General features: G+C 40.0%; 3 protein-coding genes across 3 annotated transcripts; 1 reads left to right on the top strand and 2 right to left on the bottom strand.

Annotated features, from left to right (window-relative positions):
- Nucleotides 1-4137: 4137 nt before the first annotated feature.
- LOC144559972 (uncharacterized) lies at nucleotides 4138-5226 on the bottom strand. The gene has a single exon (XM_078309137.1). It carries the CDS (start codon nucleotides 5224-5226, stop codon nucleotides 4138-4140), a length of 1089 nt encoding a protein of 362 aa, XP_078165263.1.
- A 9450-nt stretch (nucleotides 5227-14676) lies between these two features.
- On the top strand, nucleotides 14677-16166 carry LOC144559889 (uncharacterized). The gene is made up of 3 exons (XM_078309049.1): nucleotides 14677-15249; nucleotides 15551-15613; nucleotides 15831-16166. Exons 1-3 carry the CDS (start codon nucleotides 14893-14895, stop codon nucleotides 15957-15959), a joined length of 549 nt encoding a protein of 182 aa, XP_078165175.1. The 5' UTR covers nucleotides 14677-14892; the 3' UTR covers nucleotides 15960-16166.
- Nucleotides 16167-16855: 689 nt separating this feature from the next.
- Nucleotides 16856-17407, bottom strand: LOC144559974 (uncharacterized). The gene has a single exon (XM_078309138.1). It carries the CDS (start codon nucleotides 17405-17407, stop codon nucleotides 16856-16858), a length of 552 nt encoding a protein of 183 aa, XP_078165264.1.
- Between the last annotated feature and the right edge of the window lie 1022 nt (nucleotides 17408-18429).

An 18429-nucleotide genomic window follows, 5' to 3' on the forward strand; every position in this document is an offset into this window, starting at 1 on the left:
GTGTTCTCATCCGTGATTACCACTGTGTATTTATAATTCGCTTTGGTAAACCGGCCAGAAGCGTCTTTAATGTATGCATTAACTTTCTCTTGTGTGGATGTTATCTCAAACTCGTTCCAGTTGCCAAATCCACCGAGCGTCGTCATAGATTGTGACCTTCCGCACCGTTTGTTAATCAACTACGAAAAAAAGAACAATTTAATAAAAATTACAACAAATAAAATAATTTAATGAAAATAACATACCTCGTGCACACGGCATGAGAACTGTTGACCCTGGCTTGCTTCAAATTGCGCTTTTGCCCTCCTTTGAGCAAACCATTGCTGACATTTGTAAAACGTGTCCTCAATTATTGCTGCAACCGGTAACCTACGAGAAGATCTAAAAACATTATTGAGCGACTCGGACCCGTTCGTCGTCATAATTCCCCAACGGAAACCCCCATCCAACGCTTGGAATATCTTCCATGGTTTAGGACATTCGTTCTCATCTTGATCTAGATACTTACCTACACCGTCCAACCAATTCAGAGCCCGATCACATACATCTCCCATTGCTTGCATTCCTTGCTCATATCTCCTCATCTTTCTCTTCGCCACACATATCCTGAAGTACTTGATTGCTTCTTCATTGCAATGATTCTTTTTCATATTTTCTGCTATGTGAGTAGCACAAAGACGGTGAACGCACTCATCCTCATCTTCCTCATTCCATCCCAGATCATCCTGTCGAAACACCTTTTTTATGCCCTTACCCCTATCAGTGATGACACACACAAACCTGGAGCGAATTACATTGCGCCTCAACCATTGCACGAACCATGCACAATCTTCAAAATTCTCTGTACACTACTAGAATAATCGTTTTTTGCATGCCCATCACCGTTTTTTTGCATGATTGAGAAGGCCCATGCAAAAGAAATGGCGTTTGTTGACTTTTTAAACTTCTTGCATGCGAATTCCCATGTAACAGATATCGCATGCAATTGTACGAAGTGCAACCATGCAACTGTGTGATGTTCAGTCATGCAAATAATTTTTGAAGGTCAGATATTGTAATTAATTCAAGGTCCATGCAACAACTCAACTCCATGGCCATGCAACTACTTAAAAACTTAGTAGATATTATATTTAATTAAAGCTCCATGCAACAACTCAACTCCCTTGTCATGCAACTACTTAACCACTTAGTGGATATTATATTTTATTAAAGGTCCATGCAACTACTTAATCCCATGGCCATGCAACTGCTTAATCCCATATTTATATTATATTTTATTGAAGGTCCATGTAAATAGTCCTCTATCATTCGCATATAAAAAGTCTGGACTGAAGTTCTAAACATTTGCATGGGACTAGACATGCAATAGTTTATTTACTGTACACAGATTCATTTCTATTTATTTGATATTTCCTTTTCAATGAAGCTTGAAATCAAAATTCACAACAGCACGAATAATAGCAGTATATAAGAATTCAATACTTTGCTAACTTAATTAAATTCTTGCATTTAGAACAAACCTTCCAAAATAATGGAGGAACAAAAACAATTGTACAAAAGATGTATCAACACACATACAACTTTTGATTAACCAATATTAAAACTCTTGAATGGAAGCATCGAGGGCCTAGAAACCAAATTCATCCTCATCTTGGTCCATGTCCAACTCTTCGTCACTTGAAAGTTCAATTTGGTTGACCTCTTCCTCATCCTCATCCTCATCTTGCGAAATTGCATCGTCTACTAGCTCGAACTCGCCTTCATGAGGGGCCAAACCATCCCAATCAAATTCTTCACCATTTGAAACCTCGATTGCATGATCCGGCATTTCATCTTGGAAAAATTCTAGGTTGGCATCGACTTCGTCATCGGCACGAAACCTCCCCTTTGCGCTAGTTTTCATTGCCACCCACCATTGTTGTCTTTCAACTTTATCCGATGCGTAAGGAAGGTAGAAAACTTGGATTGCTTGAGGTGCCAATATAAATGGTTCATAATTTTTAAGACGAGAAGCATGTTTAACCTCCACAATTCCATGTTGGTTGTCCACCCTTACACCATTTGTTATGTCAAACCAATTGCACTTAAAAAGAACGACCTTGTTGAATCCATCATAATCTAGCTCAATTACCTCTTGGAGAAGTCCATAGTAGTCTTGTGGTGTGTCATTTCCATCCCACTCCCCTTTAATGCAAACACCACTACTATTTGTTGACTTGTTTCGCCCATATGCTTCCGTGTGAAATCGAAAGCCATTAACTTCGTACCCACCGTAGCATTTCACTTGTTTTTGTGGCATGAGTGAAGCCTTTCGAATGTAGGGGTCGCAATCATGATCAGATAGAACCTTCTTCCGTAGCCAATCTGCGAACCTATCTTCACGAACTTTGTCCAATTGTTGTGCGGATCTGGCTTGTCCAGAGTTTAGCATGCATGCATCAAACTCTCTACACATTCAAACATGTCAAAATATAAGAGATTAAGGTTGTGCTTGAATAGGTACTTTTGAAATCATCAAAATAAACATATCATAAGATTGTACCCTAGAAATTTATTTTTTATCTCTGGACAATTGAGGATGACATATGTGTGCGCAGCTTTAAATTCCTTCTCATCGAGAGTCCTTCGGTCCGACCGCGTCCAAAAACGTCCTGCGGTATCAAATATCGAGAGGCGTCTCCGCGGAGGGTTACTCGTTCCAACCCCTTGTTGCTTAGTTTTAGAATTCTCCGTAAAATAACGAGTGCAAAATGAACCAATTTCTTTAACAATTGTTGCCTCAACGATTGAACCCTCAACACGCGCCTTGTTCGTGACTTTCTTTCTCTGTTCTTTGTTTTGTCTGTAACAATTACAAGTGTTTAGATATGGAAGCAATAAGTGAATCACAAAGAAAGAGACTAAGAAAACACACACCTTTCACATGCATACATCCATCGAGCCCCTACCGGTCCACCCAATCTAGCCTCTTCATCTTCACAGACATGGACCACAAGATGCTCCATAGAATCGAAAAATGCTGGAGGGAATATCTTTTCCATTTTGCATATTGTGACCGCAATATCCTTTTCTAATTGGTCGATACGGGATGGATCAAGCTCCTTGGCACAAATCTCTCTAAAGAAGCTTGAAATCTCACACAAAACATCCCATACGTAATCAGGAACGAAGTCTCGAAATGCAACCGGAAGAAGTCGCTCCATGAACACATGCAAATCATGGCTTTTTAGCCCAGTTAATGTGTTTGTTTTGAGGTTTACACACCTTGACCAACTCGATGCATATCCATCGGGGAACTTGACATTATTCTTGAGCCATATTAAAACCTTCCTCTTATTTTGTGGAGAGAGTGTGAATGGAGCCTTTGGTTTTTGCATCTTTCCGGGATGATCCGGGTCCGGTATTAGGTTCTGAATGGAACGATTGCAAAGAAGAGCCAAATCTTTCCGTGCCTTTTCATTATCCTTGTTCTTGGCCCCCATGCCTAGAATTGTGTAAATCAAATTTTCTGCGAAATTCTTTTCCACATGCATCATGTCAATATTGTGTTGCAACAAATTGTTTTTCCAATATGGCAAGCTCCAAAAAATGCTCTTCTTTGTCCAATGGTGGGTGACACCATAACCTGGAAACTGGTCAAGGCCAGTCTGTTTACCCCATTTCATCCTCCCTAGTTTATTTACCATCGTGAGCCGCTCCTCCCCCGTTACTTTTCGTGGTGGCCGATCAAAATCTACCATACCCTTTTGAAAATTGTTCTTATCGCGACGAAATGGGTGATCTAGAGGCAATAAGCATCTATGACAACCCCACCATGTAGATTTCCCACCATACTTTAGTCGGAATGCCTTTGTTGCACCCAAGCAATGAAAACATGCTAATCGGCCTTTAGTACCCCACCCACTTAGCATCTCCAACGCGGGGTAATCGTTTATCGACCAAAGAAGTGTTGCTTTCATTTTGAAATTCTCTTGTTTAGACACATCCCATGTAACCACTCCATCCTTCCACAATTTGTTCAATTCTTTAATTAAAGGTTCAAGAACAATGTCAATGTCCCGACCCGGATGCTTAGGTCCAGGAATGACAAGCGCGAGAAACATGGTATCTTCTTTCATTATCATTCCGGGTGGTAAGTTATACGGAAAAACTAAAACCGGCCAATAAGAATATGGAGATGCATTTGAGGTGAGTGAATGGCATGAATCCATCCGTCGTTATCCCCAACCAAACATTTCTCACCTCTTTAGCAAAGGACGGATATTTCCGTGCGAAGTGCTTCCAAGCCTCACCATCTGCCGGGTGCACCATAATTCCGGGTTTCTCACGGAAATCTTCCTTATGCCATCTCATTTGGACCGCATTGAAGTGGGTCATGTACATCTTTTGCATTCTTGGGGTGATAGGTAGATAACGAAGTGTCTTTTGTGCAACCGGTTTGGCATTCGTATTTGATCCCATTGGATTATATCTCGGTGTATGACATACATCACAACTTGTCTTGTCCTCTCTATCATTATAGTAAAGCATACAAAAGTTTGGGCATACGTCTATATTCTTATGCTCCATGCCGAGCGGCTCAACTAATCGATTGGCTTGATAGAAGTTTTCCGGCATTTTTTCACTAGGGGGAAGCACGCTTTTGATAAGACTCATCATCCCATCAAAGCATTTTTGGCTCAATTGATGTTTCGACTTCAATGCGAGTGCTTGTGTAACGGCCGATAAGATTGTGTGTGATTCGCATTTCAATTGGCCCGTCATGTTCTCTTCCCAAAGCGGTGTATCCGATGCGGCCATCATGTCGAAGAATCTTTTGGCCATTCCAGTAGGCTTATCCTCCTCCCAATTGAAATCTTGCCCAGCAGCTGCCCTTACCATATCCGCTCCCACTTGATAATTGTCATTGATGAGATCTGATGGTGGATGGTGCGAGACATGTTGAGATGTCTCCTCACGTTCCTCCCCGTGTGCGTGCCAAATGTTATATCCAGGACGAAAGCCGGATTGGTAAAGATGCATTCTCACGGTTTGCAATTCTTTGGTGTTGAGGTTTTCACATTTCATACATGGACATAAGATACATTCCTTGCCATTGTGGAGAGTCACAACCGAGGGGTCTGATTTCACTACATCAACAAATTCTTTCACACCCTTTATGAACTCGGGTAGAAGCTTTCCATTGGCATTTAGTCTATTATACATCCATCTACGATCCGTTGCCATTTTACTATAAAATTGTTTGTCAAGAGGTATGAGTTAGCAAATAATTTAACTACATTTGAAACATGGACAAATAATTGTAATATAACAATTTGGGGTATGTACAATCACAAATAATTGAAATAAACATATGCAAATTTGGGACAGTGAACCAGGACCAAATTGGCATATCAGCATATTATGTGATTGCATATCAGCATACCCCAAATTTGGGACAGTGAACCAGGACCAAATTGGTAATGAATATACTAAAGAAAACAAATAATTGGGACCTTGCTCAAAAGAGTACTTACCTCACTTTCTAAACTCCAACTAACTGCAGCTCCCTTCTATGGCTCGCAGATTAGAAAGACTGCAAAGGGTTTTCTGTGATCTTGAGATCTTGCGGCCAAATCACTAGCTAAAGATAAGAACGAGCGCTTTTTGGTTGGCTTTTTTGGCGGAGACACTATGACCTATTTTGCGGAGAGACTGTAGGTTAAAAACGGCGCTACTCTGATTAGAATGATAAGAACGAGCGCTGGGTACAGATAGTACTCATTATTTATGTCTCAATACCCATGTAAATAGTGGTCAATTTTTTATTAGGCATAATTTGTTTTCTTTGCGTACCCACAGTGTACGCATCATATTAAACTGCACCCTATGTTTCTTGTGTAACATACACACAACAAAAGAAAATGAATAGTGAGAAAAAAGAAATGAACATAGTTCTGACATCCTAAATTCACACAACTAAACATAAGGCTCACATCCTACTTAAAAATATGCACATCCTACTTAAAAAGGTAAAAATAAACATAAGACTCACATCCTACTTAGAAATTAACATAGTTTTGAGATCCTACTCCACGTCATCCAATACATCATACTAAACACATCATATCCCTGTTCCTTAAAATTATTACAAATTACTACTTCAATCTTCATCATGTGACTGCAGTGGGTCGTCTCCCCCCCCCCCCCCCCGCTGGCTCCCCCACCATCATTTCCCTTTGATGAACCCCCCTAAAAAGCACGTAAAAAATGTTTGTTAACAATGAGTCAAACATACTTGATTGTTTTCATAAATTAGGCAGGATTGAGGTGTAGAACTTACAGGAAAAGTTGGAAGAGGCGCTCCAGTTCGCTTGAAGAGCTCTGCAAATAATTTTTTGTTGTGTTCCTCCTTCTTCTTAAACTCCTCACGATCTGCATTGTGTCGGGCCTCTTGGGCAGCAATGTCAGCCAAGAGTCTCCTTCGTTCAGCTGCCACTTGAGCCTTAATCATCACTGCCACCTGACCTTTTGTGAATTTTGTACTTTCATCTTCAGCCGAGGTAGCAGTGCTCTTGGCATGATCTGACAAGGTAGCATCCTCTTTAGCCAATGCTTGGTTCCCTTTGCATGTTCTCGATCGGTGTCCAAAGCCAAATAAGCGGCCGTGCCCATCCTCTCCATCAACAGCAAGATCCCATAGATCCTCATCGGACACCTCTGATGTGTAAACTCCCTTCAAGGCCTCATATACAGCCTGCATTTGACAAATAATGGGGATAAAATAAGAATGAATTGGTTCAGATCAGAGTGTAAGGGTACCGTGGATTTATAACAATGGGGATAAAAGAAGGTTACAATTTTTTCAGCTGCCTTCTTGTTTACGTACACCTTTCCATCCTGCGTTTCCTTTGTGTGGATATGATCGAAAACTTCCTTCAGAGTGACAGCCGATCCCTTGTCGGCTACCTGCAATTACAAGATTTGATAATGAGTTTTTAAGTAATTATTAAACATGAAATTTGTTAGTAAACCTACAAAATATAAAATAAAATGTACCATCTTTTGCTTGTGCCGAAATAGTGACTTGGAACCACCCAGGTGATGGATCACCGACCCATCCTTTATTTTGTTATTCCGGTTGGTGGATGACATTTTATCCCATTTATCCTTCGACCAAATAAGGCACAACCCCTTCCAGTGTTGCAGATTCTTGCACCAGTGAGGCGGGAAGTCTCTCCAGAGTAACTTGTCTTCTGTGTATTTCTTTGTGTACTTGCCCCTCAGTACTACCAACTCACGACTATATGCATCTGCTGCAATTGTCTCAAAGACTTGCAGACAACGTTTCACGCTTTCCCCCTCCCCCCAGGTATACCTTTGCAAGAATTTTTTGAGTATTTCCAGCCTCGCCTTAACGGGAAACATATTGTAAGTCCTATATGGGCCCGGCATATTCTCCAAAGTTAGGACCCTTATTGTGGCAACCACCTTTGTGCATATAGGAGTGGATGTGAATTCCGCGTCACCAACAACAAACAATTCAGGTCTACATACAAAATTTGATGGTTTACGAGCCTTGGCCATACCTCTGCCCCGCCTCACATCAGACTTCTGCCCCCTTTTTCTCTTCCTTTTCGCCTGGTCTTCAGCCCCTGTGGGGTTCTCTTCCTCAAGTTCCATTCCCGAGATATGCATCGCTTCCTCACAGTCACGAAGTGCAATGCGTTTGCACCCTCTCTTACCACCATCGTCATCCACAACTGCTGGATGCGTGCTGTCATCCTCTGAATAAGCTGTGTCTTCACTGTTCTTTGACTCTCCTTGCTGAGTGGCATCAGACTCGGGCCATTCATCCCATTTGGGATCACCTGCCTCCGTCTGTAGCGGTGAGTTGGAGTCTGAATTGGGGTTTTCTGACAATGAAAAACGACCTAATTACATTAAAACAGATAAATTCTGACTGGTTTAATGTAATGTGTTTAAATCATATTAATTCTGACAACCTAACCAGTTTAATGTAACTGGTACTCACAGTTGAGGCATGGGCAATAGACATGACGGCTCAATTGCAAAAACAAAGCAAAATTTATAAAACTGTACCATTGCTCGATGAGTCAGACGTGTCAGGTTGTTGTGGGGGTGTCGGGTTGGGGGGTGCTGACTTGCACTGTGCTGGTTTGTTGTGCTTGTTGCTTCCTCTTTCAGTCTTGTCAATTTGGGGGGTGCCCGACTTGAGGGGTGTTCCTGCAATCAAATTGAATTAGTAATTCCAGCATCACAACATAATAATTATCAACATAACCATTATTGAACTCCTTAATTCACTAGCTAGATAACCTGATCTCTCTCAAAAGGCATCTGGTTACTCTTATCTATAGGAAATGACAAATCTGCAAATAAGACGGTACCTTGGTCAGCTTGTGATGGATCTGACTTATTCAACCTTGATGAGCGGCGAGTGGGGCTGCACGAGGTCGACCTGTTGCGCTTGGCTCGACCTCTAACTGGCTTGTCAAGTTGCTGTGTCAGTGGTGGATTAGGTGGTGGCATGGAGGGTGCTGAATTGGAGGGTGCTGACATGGAGGGTGCTGAATTAGAGGGTGCTGACATGGAGGGTGCTGACTTAGAGGGTGCTGACATGGAGGGTGCTGACTTAGAGGGGTGTGGCTCTACCTCTTGCTGAACAATTGGTGGTGGCACATCCTGTTGCACAGTTGCTGCTGCGACAGAGGGCTCAACCGGGGGTCCTACAATCAAATTGAAGACCACTGTCATAACTTCAGTGGTATTATTTTAATAGCAACATACAATAAATTACAAACACACATCAATGCATTATTTCTATTATTCCCCAAAAAAGGCATTACAAAATATATGCCTTAGTGAGAATTAATTAACTTTTCGTTATTTGAATGGTTCTGGTTTGCACTGTTCTGACAGGTTGTTGTTCACTATTTCTTTTTATGCCTTAGTGAGAATTAATTAACTCTTCTTTATTGACAATATAAGCAAAGAATAAGATAATTATTAAGTTGGTACCTTTGTCAGCTTGTGATGGATCTAGCTTGTTGAACCTTGATGAGCGGCGAATGGGACACGACGTACTCGACTTGTTGCGCTTGGCTCGACCTCTAACTGGCTTGTCAAGTTGCTGTGTCGGTGGTGGATTAGGTGGTGGCACATTTGCTGGGTTCTCAAGAGTGTTAGGCAGTGGCAACTTGGGTTGGGAATCCTCTGACGGGGGAGGTGGCAGGTCATGGGCAACAGGCGGTGGATTATGCGGTGGCACAGTTGATTCAGGTTGCTTGGGGGGTTCTGACTTAGAGGGTGCTGACATGGAGGGTGCTGAATTGGAGGGGTGTGGCTCTACCTCTTGCTGAACAATTGGTGGTGGCACATCCCGTTGCACAGTTGCTGCTGCGACATAGGGCTCAACCGGGGGTCCTACAATCAAATTGAAGACCACTGTCATAACTTCAGTGGTATTATTTTAATAGCAACATACAATAAATTACAAACACACATCAATGCATTATTTCTATTATTCCCCAAAAAAGGCATTACAAAATATATGCCTTAGTGAGAATTAATTAACTTTTCGTTATATGAATGGTTCTGGTTTGTACTGTTCTGACAGGTTGTTCACTATTTCTTTTTATGCCTTAGTGAGAACTAATTAACTTTTCTTTATTGACAATATAAGCAAAGAATAAGATAATTATTAAGTTGGTACCTTTGTCAGCTTGTGATGGATCTAGCTTGTTGAACCTTGATGAGCGGCGGATGGGACTCGACGTACTCGACTTGTTGCACTTGGCTCGGCCTCTAACTGGCTTGTCAAGTTGCTGTGCCGGTGGTGGATTAGGTGGTGGCAGATTTGCTGGGTTCTCGAGAGTGTTAGGCAGTGGCAACTTGGGTTGGGAATCCTCTGACGGTGGAGGTGGTGGCACATTTGCTTGGGTTTTGTCGGATTTATTGAGCCTTGAACTTTTTCGGCGAAAAACGACCTCAAAATTATTGTCAGCCATCTATTCTGTGATTATGAGAATGCATTTAGTTAGTTTCCTAAATTACTTGTTCCTGAATTTATTTGATTTCTGTTAACAACCAAACTAACAATAACATCCTTCAGAAAAATAAGAATTACTTGTTCCAGTTTTTTTAATTTAACATAAATAGCATTGATAAATATTAAATGCCTAGACATTTCAATAGAGTACATATATTCCAGCAAACCCAACGACCCTAAAATTCAGTAAATTCAGGAAATTCAGGAAATTCAGGAATTCATTTATTATCAAACCCCTAAACCCTAAAATTCAGCAAATCCCTAAACCCCTAAACTTGGCCGGGCTCTTGAACTAATTTAACCAACCCCTAAACTCAAAAATTCAAAAAAATCAGGAACTTTAGGAAGGGCCTAAACCCTAAAATATACCACATATCGGGGGTGGGGGTGGGGGTGGCGGTGAGGGTTGGGGTTTGTTAGATCTATCGTACTTACCACTTGACGGCCGATCCCTCCTCCGATATCCGATCAATCGACACTACAAAGACCTAGGCACGACTTTAGTGGCTTCTTAAACTCCGATAGACGATGGCGACTCAGCGAGGGAGACCTTCGAAGATGAGAGCTTTGTGGGAGAGCGACGGCTGGAGTTTTTGAGAGAGAGAGATTGTGTAACTGTGGAGTGGGATTTCAAAAAAAAAAAGCTAAGTCCAGAAATATTCTCGTGAGAATTAAGTGGGGAGGGGCCCTTTGCATGCACTCTACGGTAGTGGAATATGAAGTACTATATAGAGACCGTTTGATTAGGATCAGGCGCCAATTATAATGTATATTGTAGATGGTGTAAGGTTCCGATCAAAACAGAAATATTATCTTACCTTTGAGAAAGATGTGATGCATTTAGTTGGGTGACCTACCCACTCGGTGCTCTTTAGCATCAGGTACCATAATAATTATGTTTAAATCGGAACAGTTTGATCTAATCCTTGCACGATCATTGAACCAACTTATGCAACGTGTAGGGTCAGATTTAATATTATCTGTTGCGTTATTGCAGAGTGTATTCACCCTGTACCGATATACAATTTCAAATCTGCTAAATCATGTCCATTCATCACCAATCGGACGGCACAAGAGCTGTAGCTGTGATCATTATGTACTGGTATGTACATAAACTATTTTGAAAAAATCCAAAAATGAAATTTTTTTTGTTTCTTATAACACATCTGACCAAATTATAATTAATAACGTAATTTTATATACTTTCATTTTTTTCTAACCCCTTCAAAAGTTAAAAACAAAATTGGACCGTCCATTTTGATGTAAATTTTGAACGGTCGATCTGCGATGAAATGACTCAAAATTTATTTTAAAATGATCAAGAGTTAACATAGAACTTAGCTAGCGCAAAATATAATAAGTTTTGTTATGTATCGGTTTCGATCCACCGCAAAGTTTTTATAGCCATTTGATGCTTCGATATTCTGTCAAGTGGATGGAGGGGTGAATAAATACTTTACTTGATGAAACTTTCCCGCAAGACATTAAATACAGTGTTCTTCGATTCCAACGGTTCCGATCGATCTCCGGGACCATAATTTTATTACATCTTCATTATCCCTTCCATCAAGAGTTTATGTTTCATATTGATACATAGATGTCATCCATATATCCAATTCACATTTAATTGTAAACATAAATTTTATGTATAAAATCATCTTATTATGAAATAAAATACAACATTGTTATTCATTATTGCATAACTACTATAATTATTATTATTTTCATTATATTTTTTTAAATGATAACATTGACATTCTTGCTAAATATGTAATAAAATACTAATCATATATATATATATATTATGCATCAAAAAGCAAGGAAATATAAACCTAATTTTTTAATTAAATTTACACATTTAACTTAAAATTGACAAACAAAATTATTAAATTTCGGAAATAATATATGCATCATTTCTTATATTAATGACCTACAAATATTCATCATATTAATCACAAAATATATATTTTGAGATCAGGTGGCTGTGCTGCTGTACTTATTCCATTCAACAAGGATTTTGAATGAAATTTCAAACAGAGCTACTTCAACTAATGGAAGCGCAAATTAGGCTTAATTAAAGGAGACTGACTACTCTGCACGAAGCCATTACCACTCTGTTCCCATTTAACAACTTGGGCGCTATGATGAAATTTCATTTCCCCCCATTCTCAATTTAGGGCGCCCGCTTGCGTACCTTCAGTTTCCGATCTCTGTGCTATCTGATACCTAGAGTTTTCGATCAACAAACATCTCAACCGTTCATACAAAATCTGCAAGAATCTCAAATTTGGGACGCTATCTAGGATCAGGACACGATGGTTGGGTAAATAATGATGTATCTCAGAGGACTAGTGCCACAGGGTTAAAAAGTCCTTTACCACATCGATTTTGTCGAGAGAAAACAAAACCAGCCGCCATTAACCTCCTCTCTTACTAAGAGAAAAATTTGCCTTTCACTATTTGAGAAAATTTCGCAAATTTCTACATCAAGGAAGTCTCACAATCTCTCTCACTTCCACTGCGCATTAATCTGAGAAAGGCATTAGGTACTGATCTCTCCTAAATTTCTTCTTCTTAGTTTCCTTTTGATTAGAGAATGTAAAAATTGAAGTAATTAAAGAACTATGTGCCAATCTGGGCATATATGTGTAAATTAAACCTTATCTGTTGGGATTTTGCACTAATTCTATAAGCTATTGGAATTTAGGCAAATTATGTGACTGTGCAATGGTTGCTAATTTTTTAAATTGAGAATTTTTTTAGTTCTCTTCAATGCAACTTTTTTAGTTATTGGAAAACCTTTCAGCAAGACGTTTTTTTAGGAAAGCTTTTAGCAGATTATAATTTAGCAAACCTAAATTTTATATGTACTATATATATTGGGATTGGTCTTAAGGTGTTTGATAAAATGCTCAAGTCAAAGTTTTTCTTCCTGTTTTGGTCTAATATCACTATTTATGCTTTTGTGTATGACAATCAGTATTTATTGGAAAACCTTTCCTCAATAAGTAGTTGTACTTCATATATAGTGAAAATTCCTTATTTAAATGGTAATATGATTTAATTTTACTCTTTTTTCATATTTCTCATAGGTGTTACTTTAACAAAATTATGTAATTCATATTTAGACCAAACAACCAATTTATAGATAACAACTTGTTTTTCTCCTTTCCGGTAAAAGACAAATGGGTCGTCCCAAGAAATCTCAACTCACAAGAGCAAAAGCTGCCAAATACAGCAAGGGGAAACGTAGTATAGATCGTACCCAGTCGGTGCGTGGTGTCAGTTTGAATAATTCCCCAGAAGTTGAAATTACACTGTCTCAACCTCCAAAAAAGAAGGGACGAGGCGCTGGACAGATAAGGCCGGTGAAAGAGGATATCGCTGACCGACCAGTGATATGGCGAGTTGGACCACACGAGTTCACCTGTGCAAAAAGTGCAAATAAAATTACAGCGACAATCACTAGGCTTGCCCTCAAATACATGCCTGCACCATTAAGATCTTTTCACAGCTTCGATAAGACAATAAAGGACAAACTGGAGAGGGACTTTCTGGTAACATTTTTTTTATATTCTACATTAATTTATCAGCTTTTAAGATGATGCTTCTTAATCTTTTCTGGTAACCTTTTCTGGTAACCTTTTCTGTTAACCTTTCTGGTAACCTTTTTCTGGTAACCTTTTTTTCTGGTTAGTAAAATTAAGATGATGCTTCTTAATCTTCTTGAATGTAGGAGAGATACACATACCACGAAGATGAAGATGTCGACCGCTGTCGTGCAGTACTTGATGCCATAGTAGCCAAAAGGTATTGTGAGGAGCTGGGTACAGCAAGGAGGAATCGCATTGAAAAATACAAGTGGGATATTGTTTCTTGGAAGGCTGATGTGCCGCATTGGTCTGTGGTGCCCGAATTTTGGCGAGGCCTTTGTGATATCTGGTTCACAGAAGAGTGGCAAATGGTTAGTAAACAAAACCATATAAATCGCACCAGCTCTGGTGGCACGATCTCCCACTACGCTGGATCAGCTAGTGCTCACCAACATTTTGAGAAACTGGTATTCCTAACATTTACGCTCCAATATTATAATTGTTTTCACATTAAACATTCATCTAACATTTAATTATCAAACTTGCTTTTCATTTGAAGACTAAGCTGTTCAATGGGAGAAAGCCAAGCATGGAGGACCTTTACATCCATATGCACTGTGCAAGAGAAAATGGTGTATCACCGATTGTGGCTCAAATTAGTCCACCCAAGGAGGGTGTGGCTGAAGATAATGAAAACAATGATGGTAATAGGGAAGTGGATCCAAGCTGCGAGGAGAGTACAATGGAGTTTGATATCAACACCTTGAAATTTACCACCACGGAAAAGGAAAATATTTATGTAAGTTCAATTTACAAACATTGATTACCATTACAAATATAGAGGACTGGTAAGATGAAACATGTGGAAAGGGTAATTAAAAATAATGGAAGGGAAATTAAAGATGAGGGTAAGGATGGAAGCGTAATTGAAAATGAAGGGTAATTTAAGATGAAAATTATATGTACAAAATTATTTGCCTCAACCAATTTAACATGTAATGCCCACAATTCACAAAATACACATCCTTTTCCAATACATTATTTTCGGCATTCCTCATATAAGAGCTTCATATTGGTCACTACAGTAAGCTTAAGGCACTATCAATTTTATGTTAACTTAACAAATTCATTGCCATCACATTTTCACAACATAAGCCTCGTGCTTCTTAGACATCTGCCTCTATATAAAAAATTTTGGTTTCTCAATTTTCACTTTAATACATATTTAGCATCTGTTCCAATTAATAGATGAAGGTTAAGGCATTGAAGGCTGATCAGGCCAATGCAGAATTAGACGAGAGCACCTTATTTCTGACAGCCCTTGGCGGACCAAAACATGGCCGCGTTGTAGGCTTTGGAAGCGTGATAGCACCAACCAAAACAGCAAACAACCGAGACAGGCAGAGCCAAACATCTTCTGTATCCGGGTTGACAAATTGTGGGCAACAGGAAACCTTCACTAGGTCAGAAATGAATGCAATAATGGAAGAACGTGATCGTCATATCGCCGAGGAGCGTGCTCAGATGAAAAGGGATCAAGCACAGAACCTATTAATGTTCGCCCAATTGTACAAGACGCTTGGGATCCAACACCTTCCTTCACAGGTTCGTATTTCCAGAATAGTAGGGAATATGGGTTCTTTCAAAACATCCGACTCCTTTTATAACATGGAAATAATGGCACATATTAGATTGCACTTTTTATAACAACAGACTTTTAAAACAACTAATTACCTTTGTCCTTTCACATTTTTAACTTATGCACCACCCACCACTTATGAACCAACAACTGATGGTTAGTAGGGAATATTGGTTAGGTGCATGGTCCCACCTATCAACTGATGGTAGTCACATCTAACAACCTCAGATAAAAATCTAAGTGATTTTAATGTTACAAATCTGACAGGATGATCTCACATCTCAACCATCTCAAGAAGTACCATCACAGCTAGAAATGGAATTCAATCATGTAAGTACATTTACAATATTGGTTGAATAATGCACTTATCTAAGTTATCTTGTGGCATCAACTGCAACATTTGTAAAAACAAGCTCAATGTAACTTGGTTCCCTTGATTGGTAATAGTATTGTATGATAAATAATAATAAGTTGTTTAGAGGCTTCAACTGCATAAATAATTGTTACAATAATAACATGTTCTAATACAACAATTTGATATACATAGGATGCTGCTGGTTCTATACAACCAAATCAGGGGCCTTTCCAAGCATTGCTGAGTTCTCAGAATGTACAAGAAATTGCTGGACATGATGCCGCAATATCTGATTGGTTGGCCAATCAACCTTCAACATGAAGCAGGGAGGTCTAGTGTGGTTGGCAATAGTAAGGGTAAATTATTTTGGTAATATTTTGGGTATATTTTGCAAACTCAGTGGGGGTTTGTTTTATTTTGTTAATGCTTGAAAGGTGGGTATATTTTGGTTATATATAGAAGTTACTCTTCTTATCTTCTTATCTTGGTAACTGATAGAAAGGTGTTGTTTTACTGCCTTTATAATGTTGAAAAAATGTATGATGACTATAGTCTTCTGGTTATATATCGAAGTTAATTACTCTTTTTATCTTGTTTGTTGTTTTCTATGGATGTACTCTTCTCTGTGTTATATGTAAATCTTGTTGAATGGTAATTTGGAAATTGGTAAACAACACTGGATTGGTACCATATTGGTACAGGGAGGGAGGATTGTAAAATTGGATTGTGCTTTATTGTCTCCAGTTAGCTCATTTTAGACATCGCCATTTCCACGCAAATATTGGTAACTTATGTGCATGCAAAAAGTGCAAATCAATCATATTCGTGCATTGCTGTCATCCATGTAATAACTACATATTCCTCCCATGTTATAACGAAATCATCTCCCATGCAAATAAACATATGGGGCCCACGTTAACTAACCTTGCAAATAATCAAGTAGGTCTCACGTTATCTGTCCTTGCATATAGTCTACTGGGTCCCGCGTTCCCTTGCCTTGCATATACTATGGTGGGACCCACGTCCGCTCCTTGCAAATAGTATGATGGGACCCGCACTCTATTCCCTTGCATATACTCCAAACTGGGTCAACTCTCGAAGTAGTTGCATGGCTAGTTACTGCATGACAAATCTCATGTAACAGACTTTTTGCATGGCTGCCCTTGTAAATACTGACTATTTGTATGGAGGTCATTTGCATGGTAACACTTGCATGCCTATGGCCATGAAAAAAGCCATTTCGGGGCTTGTTGCATGCCAAAGGCCATGCAAAAAGTCATTTTCGTTGTCATGCAATAAACGATTATTCTAGTAGTGGTATCTACCAATGAAAAAGCCAACGGGAGGAGCTGATTTTCTGCATCGTACTCGGTTGCAATCAACATTTTACCTTTGTACCGGCCTGCTAAGAAACATGCATCAATAGTGATGACAGGTCTCAAGTGTTGGAAAGCCTCTATGCATGGTCCAAATGCCCAAGCCGCCCTATTAAAGTACCTGTAAGGTCCAGGCTCACCAGTTGGATATGAGGTAACATCAAACAATGTACCTGGATTTTTTCGCTTAATTGCCTCCAATAAGGGGACTATAAGCGCATATGACCCCTCCCAACTACCAAATTGGCGGGCAATTGCCAACTCCCTTCCACGCCACAATTTATTGTACGCTGGTACCTGACCGTTGTACGTTTGTGCACAAGCTATTCTGACAGAAGTGATACTTAAATCTACGTCATTTCTCATGTGTGCTGAGATGCAATCGGCAACCATAGCAGCGGTCAACTGTGCATGATCTATTCTTGTGGCGCATGACAAACATGTTTTGTTGGGCACTTTGATACTTTCCATTGTGTACCAAAACCAATGACCCTTGCATTAATGTACCAACCACATCTGGGGTCCTTGCACTTGAACCTAATCCGTTGTTTGTCACTGTGCGTATTCTTAATCTCTTTATTACAAAGAATGTGAAACTTGTAAATTGCAGCTTTCATTTCCTCCTTTGAATCATAGGTTTGTCCCTCTGACAATTTATTTTCAAACTCTGCATGTTTACCAAATAACCCCACATTTGCTTCTTGAAAACCTGACAGGTCATTGAAAGCTGCAATCGAGTGCTCAACCCCGCGACCCATTATCCGAAACCCTTTATCAACCTTGAATTTTTTTGTCTGCCCGAGCACAGGCCTCGTATCTGCTGTGTCACTATGATCGCTCATGCAATCAGGATCAACATCCCCCCAATTTTCCTCTGCCTCTTGTATTTCCGGATCCACCGTCTCCTCAGTTTCCTCCGGATCACAAGGCTGGGCTCGGGATCGATGGGAGTGCCGACTATTAGACGGTCGGTCCCTATGAACTGGGGCTTGACTACTCTCAGGCATGTCAATCGGCAAAGGAATTCGGGACCGACAGGAGGGCCGACTAGTAGACCGTGGGCCCTCCTGAACTGGGGCATTACTACTTTCAGGCATGTCAATCTGGAAAGGGGGTTGGGCCACTAGACTTGAGGAGGTTGACGCATTAGCCCGACTAACACCCCGGATTAACCTTGCAAGGGGGTTAGGACGCTGGACTCGGTTAATCTCCACAAAGAGTTCAATTATCTTGTATCCACCCCCAGAAAAACTAATTGTCTGGTTGTACAGTACTTGCCAGACTCCATCATTCTGAACAGGAAAAAGTTGGAACCAAGTTTGGCCTGAACCAGTGGGCATGCTAATTTTGGCCTGAATATCAAGGTCATATCGATCTTGATTCAATCCGAGGTTCTGAGAAATAATTGATTTCAG

Source organism: Carex rostrata, chromosome 9, assembly GCF_964058835.1.
Source record: "Carex rostrata chromosome 9, lpCarRost1.2, whole genome shotgun sequence".
Lineage (NCBI taxonomy): Eukaryota > Viridiplantae > Streptophyta > Magnoliopsida > Poales > Cyperaceae > Carex > Carex rostrata.